Below are 9,657 nucleotides of genomic sequence, written 5' to 3'. Positions count from 1 at the left end.
GATAGAGCTTGCTTTAAAAATAAAATAAAATGAAAATGGATTATGAGTACCTTGTTAGACTAAGATGATAAAGAAATTATTATTATTTTTATTTATATATATTGTTAGTGTAAAAAATAATTTTAAAAAATAATATTGTTAGTGTAAAAAATAAATTTTAAAAAATAAAAAAATTATTTTAATATATTTTTAAACAAAAAATATTTTTTTTTTAAAAAAACTACAATTAAAATACCAATTATCTTGTTAACTAACATATCACCTAGTCAAAAAACACCCCTTAAAACTGACCGAGGAAGTCAACCAGGATAGATCCAGGTCTTTTTCTGGTCAACTTGGAATTTTGTTCAAATCAAGTTGGACACCACAGAATTTCAGATCAACCTGCCCCCTTCGCTCAAACTCAGCGAATAAGCTGCTGAAAGTCTAACGCATCTACTGTGAATGAAAATACAGTGGTAGAAGTTGCTGTCAATTATCTGCTATTTTTAGCAGCAAGTCAGGTCTTACACGTTCAGTACTTAGCTGTCTGCTTAGAAGGATGAGAAATTCTGTGACTGTGATCAAAGAAATAAAGAGCAGAGTAACCATGATAACTAATTGCAGGACAATGTTCTTTGACTATAAAATAACATATATCCCTTATGGATAATCCTTTTCTTTTGTTCCTGATGCGCGGGGGACAACAGCATATTGCCGCAAATTTACCTGGAATGATGCAATGTCAAAAACAGAATTTTCACCCGTCCTCTTGGTTTTTGATGCATTGAAGAGGATGAAAAACATTGTTCTCCAGAATGTCAATGGAGGATCTCATCAACGGGCTATAGATTCTGGGATGGATTCCTAAGCTGGGGAACCTCCTCTGTCAGAAGTTTAAAATAAACATGATCTAGTATCAAGGCATGCATGCATGATGATGATGATATTTATATATTCTTTCTTATGACATGAATCGTGAATGTAAGGATATAAGGATCAATTCGGGACAAGGTGTGGTGAGCAAAAATTGGAAGAGTGGCTGTGCCCGCTTCTTTGTAAGCTCTAGCATGTTTTAAAATTCCTCAGATGTCTGGCAAGACTTCACTCATGTTGGATCTTCTTACCATCGGTAACTTAATTATTTCACAAGCATATGTATTTGTATTGTTTGAACAATTGTCTGGATGCATGGACGGTCAGGAAATAGAAAGGCAGACAGATCACGATGGCCTTGTCTAAACATTCAGATAAGTAGTTATAGTTCAGGATACAGTGCCTAAATTGTAGACGATTGATAATGGCAGTCTCTTATCCAGTATCAGGAAGCATGGTGGGAGATAAAATGTGGGATCCAAAGGAATGTTTTGAATTCTAACAGGTTATTTCATGACTCAACTTATAATACCAGATGTGTAATCATAATTAGTACCAAGAAATTGCAATTAGAAACTGATAAAGTTCTAGTTTAGATTCATCAAGCTGATTTGGACCGTAACAGATGTCAAGAGACACGAGACCAACGCTCTTATGAAACCTCACATGTTGCATTAATTAGAAGCAGATGAATATGATTACAAGTACGGGAAAGCAATATCCAACATCATGAACATACCTGCACGCTGTAAGAACCTCTGATGGATAATGCTGTTTTTAACATTTGCCTTTCCATCATTACAACAGCTGCATTTCCAGATAGCCAAAACATCATTACAGACTCCCATAGTAAAATTCACGTTCTGCTGATGCTGTGCAGCAAGAAAGGCTATTCTTACAGCCCAGAGCCAAACTATAAAGTTTAGATTCGAGACTTGTAGCTTCCTACAATTATGAATTGCATTCCTTGTCATTCTGTCTATGGCAATGGGATCTTAGTTTTGCATGCTGATTCTAGGTCATCTTCCGGAGAATCCCTTCCCTCTTCCAAGCATTTCAGGTATCTCTTATGCCTTGTCCATTTACTGCTCCTAGATTTACTTTCATTATAAAGCTCAAAAGAGTTTTGTCCCAGAAGCTTGATCTACCAGCATACTTGTCATTGCCAACTGTAAGATCACTTATAGATTTGAGGTGTTTCCCAGAAGCACCTGTTTCATATTCCCAAGCACCCATCTCCATCTTTTCATCATAAGAGTAACCTGAATTCTTATCATGAGATTCAGATCTCCTATCGCGCTGACTGCCAGATTCATAACCACCAACACTATCAGATGTTCTTTTAAAGTTCTGGTCTTTCTCAGCTTTCAGGTTCCCAGCGATCCTGCTCATCAATTTCTTCAGAAAAGTTGTATCTTGAACCAGGACTGTTTGATTCCCATCTGCCACTACATTGTTTCACTTGGCCATACACATGGTTTCCGTCTAGTTTATGAGTCTCAACAGGAGAATTCACATCAACAGTCTCTTTGCTTGAATAATTTCTTCTGGTTGAATGACCACCTGTTGGGTTTCTTTGTAGGTGAGATTTTCTTATGTCAGATTTGCCAACAAGAGACTTGTCTTTCAACCTCTTCACACTTGCACCTTCATCATCTGACAACTCCGGTTCACTTTGCTCCAAACGTTTCCTTCCACGACCAAAGTGCCTTACACTGTCCCTGTCTAACAGATCAGTACTGGAATTGGTACTATAAGTTCTGGGCCCATTATCCCAATGATTATCAGGGAATTCCAAGACATTTTTCTGGTCTCCTAAGCTTTTGCTTATGTGATGATGGTGTCTGTCTCTGTCCCTAGGAGACCCCTCTCTGCTGGAACCACTATCAAAAGTTCTACTCTCACCATCCCCATGATCATCAGGGGATCTTACTCTGCTCTGGTGTCTTGAGCTTTTCCCAGTGCGATGACGGCTTTTTTCTCTATTTATGTCCCTATCCAATCTGTATCCATACATTCGACGAGCCTCATCCTTGCTGTCTTTATCATCATCTATAAATGTCCTCCTTCCAGAGCTTTTGGTGGAACCAAAATGCTTATGCCTGTTTCTGCCATCATCTGACAACTCATTTTGATCAATCTCATGGGACCTGCTATTGTTCTCCCCATAATCAGTTGAGCGTTCTGACACTTTGCTATGGTGTTTTGACCTTTTCCTTGCATGATAATGATGCCTATATCTTTCTCTGTCTCTGTCCCTATCCCTTTCTCTTTCTGTATCTCTATCTGACTGACGCCCATCAGAATTACATCCATCATCTTTTGAATGGCTTGTCCAGTGAGTGACTTCTGGAAAATCATCTTCAATGTCACCACTTTTATGAGAGCTATGGATTGCACGATCCATGTCTCTAGATCTAGATCTACGCATACGATCATGCCTGACATGGAAAATTAAAGAACAATGAGGAAAGGACAAGATTTCTAAGATCGAGTCGGAGGAAGGAGAAACCTGAAATGCACACCATTTACATGTCTGTAAAGAGAGAGCAGACAGAAAGGCATGAGGACTCTTTTCCTCCACATAATCTCGAGTGCAGAAAGATTAGTGCAAATGTAAAAGTCTGTTTTAAAAGATTATAGTGAAAGAAGCACATGATCTCAATAAAACCTAGCATTTGGCATACATGAAGTTTAATTAAACAAAGTGAAAGGAGAACATGTGTCAAGGGCTTTACAAACAAGGGTCAATTATGCCACAAATAACTTGGATGATTGAACAAAGAGCTCAGGAGAAGAATTTTATATATAGAGCTTTTACCTACCCTCTAACTTTGGTGTGTGAAGTTTAGAATCATGGAATAAACTATTAAGAAATCTTCAGTCAAAAAGCACAGATTATAACCACAGATTTTAGAAACACATGGAACCATATTCAGATCTTGTGCCAGAACTAAGAGCACACCTGTCTCTATCTGCTGTTAACATATTGCTAGACATCCTTGTTTGCCTCAACTTTTCTTCCACTGTCTGCTTCTCATATGAAGATTCAGCAGAGTAGCCAAATAAAGAGGCCATTTTTTTCACCCAAAATCTTGGTGGTGGTCTATCCCAATCAGCCCATTCATAGTCCCCACCAGGATTGCGGAAACAATGAATAAAATTGCAAGCTGATCCATGAGAACATGTCTGTTAAAATGCAAGCATGAAAAATAGTTAAATGCTAAGGAAGCTAAACCTCAAATTAGCAGGTACATAATACTTTATTACCAGAAGACCGCTTCATTTATGTACAGGAAAAACAAAAAATTGTTTCATTACTCCAAAACAAATATGAAGTCATCTATTTAACTAAAATGTAAAGAGGAAACCCCCCTGTTGGACAGTAGAATGAAAATCACCCAGGAAAGTAAGAACAGAGAAAAGTAAGCGAGCTAGTTGCACCTTCAGCCTTGACTTCATAAACTCTCCACATATGGCTACCTTCCATCTGGTCAAATTGATAAATTCACATTTTACCTGTCAATAACCATCATGGGAACCACAGTAAATATCTTTGAAGATTGATACATATCAGTGTGACTAGCTTTTGAAAATATTTAATACCTGTTTGCCGGCAAAGTAGCGACCATTGATAGAATGATAAGCAAGTATGGCTGAATCCAATAACTTATAGTGTACATATACATTTCCCCGCAAGTGGAATGAACCATTTTTACAGACCTGAGATTATATCAAATTCATGATTCCAAGGGACACAAAAATTCAGACCTCAAAGATACAGAACAAGTATATTGTGCAAAAGTAAGCATCATATTTTCTCCGTCGTGATTTATATCTCTGGAAGAAAAATAAAATCAACTTAATATTATTTAGAAAAATGATTGCTTCCTTCTCATTGGGCTCCATGTTTATCAATTTGAAAAATAAAAATCCATAAAACTTGACTTGACAGAATGTTCAAGATGGAAAAGCAACTTAATAAATTCCTCAATGGTAAAAGGCAAAGAAACTCTGAAACAAGGTAACGAATCATTGGCTAGTAGAAAGAATAGACAGCAGTAAGCAGTTAGTGACCTTAAAATTAACTATCTCTCCATACTTCAAGAACTCTGTATGCACATCCTCGTAAAATTCTTCATAAGAGCATTCAACCTCCTCATCTGTATACTGAAAAGAGAAAATAAACCAGTTAAAGAACAAACATTCAGTTCAGAGATTATACAAATGTATAGGATCAAAGAAATAGATCATGGATCTTAAGACTAGACTCTCAAGAAGCATATTGCATAAGCCCTAAATCCTCTACAACATAAAACCAATAGCTAAGTGTAAAGATGAAATAGCTTAGGCTTTTTGAGTGGTTAGTTAGCATGATAAAGAACAAAATCTTGTCTTGATCCAAACATGTTAGGCTCCCTGGTGGCACAAGGTGAGTGATACCTTTGATCCAGACGTGTTGGCCCTCACATTTAACAGGTTCTACTTTTGCAATGGTTGGCTTCTTAACAGTACAAAAGGGTTTAACTTTCAATCCACTCAAGTTGTGACTGATTGCATAAGCTAAAACATGGGTCATCATCCTAAATGCTATGAATTAAGTAAAAAAATCAAATTAAATATGGGGGTATGCGAAAAAATGCATGTCCTTCTCTTGGCATAAAAAAAGAATCTTTTGTAGAAGACCATGAAAACAAAAGAACCCATGTTTTGTCCGAAGAAATTTTAAGAGGAATATTTTTATATGGTTATATATTGTAGTCATTAGTCATTATCTAACTTAACAGCATCAAGTAAAAGCAAGTCCATTCAGCTTTCAATTCCTCTTGACACATTCTAGTCAGTAAAAGACCTCCAAAAGCATCAACATACAAATAGATTTTGCTGCCTTCAATCTGAAAACTTGGAAAGTAACAACCGTCAGAAGTACATAGCTTCAACATCCCTGGTATTCCCAACATACTACTAATTGTCAAGGAGCAAGAAATCTTATCAAATAAACCTGTGACTCATGTAACTATCAAATGTTCAAAAGAATCTCATGCTTAGCCTAGATGAGGTACGCTAACTGAAAAACATGATTAAAAATAAACAATCATTAAAAAGAAAAAACAGAATAAGGCAAGCATGATATCATATTTCTGCTACAATCTGTAAGAAAAGTGACATTAGGAAAAGAAAGGGATGGATGAGATTAGAAATGGCAACATTTGTATGATAGGAAGTTGCATTATATATAGGCATAACAACAAAATGAAGATAAACAAATGACAGGAAATTCTATAATAGCCATCCTCGTGTCCATCCAGTAGGAATATAAGATAGGATACAGAACAGCAAAAATCTTTTAACTCCAACTAAAAAAGCCAAAACCATGATCCTCCATTGAAGCAAATCTTGTGAAGAACTTCTGCTAACTTATGTCAAGAGCAACAAGAACAATCTCAAGTAGGAAAGAAAAAAATTACTACATATTCCTGACACGATATAAAACCAAACTGCAAAAAGAATGATATGAGCAAGCTTGTTTATTTTACAACAAACAAATGGAGAAATTATTTTTTAAAATGTGTTTTAAGAATCAATAAGGCCATCCAAAACCTTTCAGCAGGGTTTAAATCACAAATTCAAAACTTAAATTCAAGTTAGATGCTAGAATAATCAACAACAGTAACTTCAGTTGTACCAACTATGAAGATAACAGTCCAGCAAATTAATATAAATAACAGTATGTCTCTCTTAGATGTGCAGGACTACTGAAGGATATCCGGTTTTTATCTCGATTATTTCTGCAGAAATTTATTGATGATTTGTTTTAAGAATAGATTGATGAAATTTTCACCCTAATTCAGTTTACAGAAACACACGAAAGTTTGATTTAGAAAATCCAGCCACTTCACACAAGTCTGCCAGATTTTGTCATCAGGATACAAGAATCACATGAAGGCAGCATTTTTAACAGACCTCAAGCCCCTCATCTTGCTCCCAAGCAAGGCCAGGACCATTATACATGTTCTTGATAAGCAATGTGCATGCTTTATCAGGATAAAAATGAACTCTGCTGCAGCGTTGACCAAACCGACAAGCTCCGGTTTTTAAATGGAATGGACAATGAGCTTTATCCTGCCATATGTAAACCAGAATATATTAGATAAAATCATCTTCCAGTATGATAATGACAACCACATTTACAAATATGAAGTGCAAGAACTACCAGAATCAATCAAGCTAAGCACAACAAACCAATCAACATCCAAGCATACCTGTTCAGTTCCAAACTTTGGTACTTGTTGAGCAACATTCTCAAGCATCTGTTGTGCTGAAACAGCCGACGCATTCTGATACTCAGTAAAAGCTTCAGATTGTGGAGGAAGAGGATTTGATGTGGGCCTATCAACATCCTGCAAAGCAAACAATAACACCTGCTATCTTACCCCTTCCTTGAACAAAAGGGCTAACAGTGCTAAAGTATGTCAACAATCTAAAACTAAACATTCATGACATGTATCTCTACCTCTTTTGTACCCTGTCGATCTGCAATCTTCTTTGGAACCCTGACCTTTTTCTTCCTAACAATTATCTCATTTTCTTGCCAAATAATTTCCGCAGGCCCTTCTTCTATGTATTCCCAATCATCATCCTCATCACACCCATTCTCCTTTCCATCCTGTCACATTTGACAAACATTTAAATTAAAAAAGAAAAAACACACGCTCACATTCACATACATAACTAAAATTCATGTCTTCCCTTGCAGCACAAATTCTTTCAAACTAAGAAATAAAATTCAAGACAACTTTACAAATAAAATAAAATCAGCAGCAAACAATTCGTATCCCAGTTCCTAGTTAACCGCCTCATTTTCCTTTCTCATTTTCTCAGAAACCAAACAGAGTACTAAATATGATATAGGATTTAGCATCACTTCTAAAACTACAATTTTCAATTCACAAATTCATAAAAGAAAAGGAAAAAAAGAACCTGAAGTAGTGCATTAACTTCCTCTTCCTTTTCTTCTAGAACCTTCCTTCTTTCTTCTTCTTCTTTCCTCTTCCTCTCCATAACTTCCATCCACTGCCTCTCTCTCTCCTCAAACGCTTTCCTCTCCCTTTCCATTCTTTCCTTCTCCTCTTCCTCCATCTCCTTCAATCGCCTCTGTTCCTCTGGATCGTTGAGTCTCCTCTCCTCTCCTTCCCTCTCCTTCTCCGCTATCTCTCTCCTCGCTTGTTTTCTCTTCAACTTCTTCTTCTCCTTCCTCTTCGCCTTCCTTCTCATCGCCGTTTTCTCTTCCTCTTCTTCCTCTTCTTCTTTAGAAGTCATTGTTTATTTTTTTTTCCTGGAAAATAAATTCTAAGATAGAAATCTTAGGGTTTGTTCTTGTTGATTTACTCCGCCTCTATTGCCGTTTCTTCAATCTGAACTGTTTCAATAAAGCCACGCCGCGCATTAGACCCTTTAATTTTATAAATATCTAGTGTTAATCCATAGTATTAACTTAAAGGCTTGTTTGACACAATGTTTTAAAGATTTTTTAAAAAAATTTAATTGTTTTTTAAATTATTATATTTTTAATATTTTTAAATTATTTTGATGTTTTATTTTAAAAAAATAAAAAAACTATTATTACTATATTTTTTTTAAATAAATAATATTTTAAAAAATAATCATAATTACATTTCTAAAAATATATTTAGTTGCTAAATCTAATTTGAAGATAAATTTAAAAAAAAGTGATAAATCAATTATTTTTATTAAAATTAAATCGTATTGTTTTTACCTCTAAAATATTTTTAAAATTAACTTTATCATCTTGGATCCAGTTTACTTAAATCAATTTTAATAAATTAATAAAAAAATTACCGATTCAATATCATTTTTAATTTTTCTTGAAAAGTTATTTTTTAAATAAAAAATAATTAATTTCACAGAAAATTACATTTCCCTTTCTACCACGTGTTTTTAAAATAAATAAATTTATTTAAAACTTATAAATTAATTATAAGACATATATAAAACTCCCGTTGGGTCATTTTCATTATCGCTTGCAGCTTTGCTGTGAGCTCTACCATTAGATTCAACTTCAGTTAGTGTCACAGCTTTCTTCTTCTTTCCTTCTAGTAAGAAATTATGATATGTCTTCTATCACTGAAAACAAATAACCTGGAGTTCTATTTATTTCTCTCTCTTTTCTCAACAAAATACTTCCTCTCAAACTCTAGTTTGCGACTCTGTCAGATAAAAAAATTAAGTCAGACAACAACCTTTTTTATTCTTTTTCCTTCGCTTTCTTTTATGTGGTTGACATTTTTCTCTATCCTTTTGTTTATTTCTTCGTTTATTTCAGACAACAACATTATTGGGCTGTATCCTGTCTTAAAATTTGTCTCCTCAAGAGGCATTAGGTGACTGACAAAAGAGCTATCCTATCTAATGCACTAGTGCCTTACCCTCTTTTGATGTTGCCAACGTTGGTTTGAATTGCTGCTATGCTATCCACTTACTTATGGTATTGGTTTGTTGTTTTTTAAGCTATCAAGCTCTATTTTAGGCTTATGGTGATCTTTTCTGGGCATGCAATGGTCTTGTTTCATGCGTTCTATGGCTTCCTTTTCCTCCAAATCTTTTATATCTTCTTTTCAGGTGGCTTATTCTGCCTCTTTTAGCTATGAATGCGAACCTTTTAGGTTTATCAAAAAGACAAAGAGGTATTAATTGACAGGAGCTTAGCTGTCAGATCAGGAGCGCCTTCTTCTTCTCCACCTCTGCCCACTTTGGTTGAGGAGATCGGCTCGAGGGAATGTT

The 9,657-nt window shown here is 35.3% G+C and overlaps 1 protein-coding gene across 1 annotated transcript; it reads right to left on the bottom strand.

Moving 5' to 3' along the window:
- Window positions 1–1,505: 1,505 nt before the first annotated feature.
- On the bottom strand, window positions 1,506–8,330 carry LOC105128433 (Zinc finger C-x8-C-x5-C-x3-H type family protein). Its single transcript, XM_011030096.1, has 9 exons — window positions 7,837–8,330; window positions 7,370–7,522; window positions 7,119–7,256; window positions 6,820–6,978; window positions 4,933–5,025; window positions 4,462–4,578; window positions 4,300–4,374; window positions 3,821–4,044; window positions 1,506–3,296 (listed from the first exon to the last, which is right to left on the bottom strand). Exons 1-9 carry the CDS (start codon window positions 8,173–8,175, stop codon window positions 2,216–2,218), a joined length of 2,379 nt encoding a protein of 792 aa, XP_011028398.1. The 5' UTR covers window positions 8,176–8,330; the 3' UTR covers window positions 1,506–2,215.
- Window positions 8,331–9,657: the final 1,327 nt, after the last annotated feature.

The sequence above is a fragment of the Populus euphratica genome, unplaced genomic scaffold (genome assembly GCF_000495115.2).
Source record: "Populus euphratica unplaced genomic scaffold, PopEup_1.0 scaffold14.1, whole genome shotgun sequence".
Taxonomy (NCBI): domain Eukaryota; kingdom Viridiplantae; phylum Streptophyta; class Magnoliopsida; order Malpighiales; family Salicaceae; genus Populus; species Populus euphratica.
The sequence above is the reverse complement of the archived record's forward strand: the minus strand, read 5'-3'. Positions and strand labels throughout refer to the sequence as shown.

Coding starts and splice junctions, on each gene's coding strand:
- LOC105128433 (XM_011030096.1), bottom strand. CDS start 8,175: ATGACTTCTAAAGAAGAAGAGGAAGAAGAGGAAGAGAAAACGGCGATG. Junction 5,026..6,819: donor AGCAAGATGAGGGGCTTGAG/GTCTGTTAAAAA, acceptor TTCTCTTTTCAG/TATACAGATGAGGAGGTTGA. Junction 4,579..4,932: donor GAGAGATAGTTAATTTTAAG/GTCACTAACTGC, acceptor ATATAATCTCAG/GTCTGTAAAAATGGTTCATT.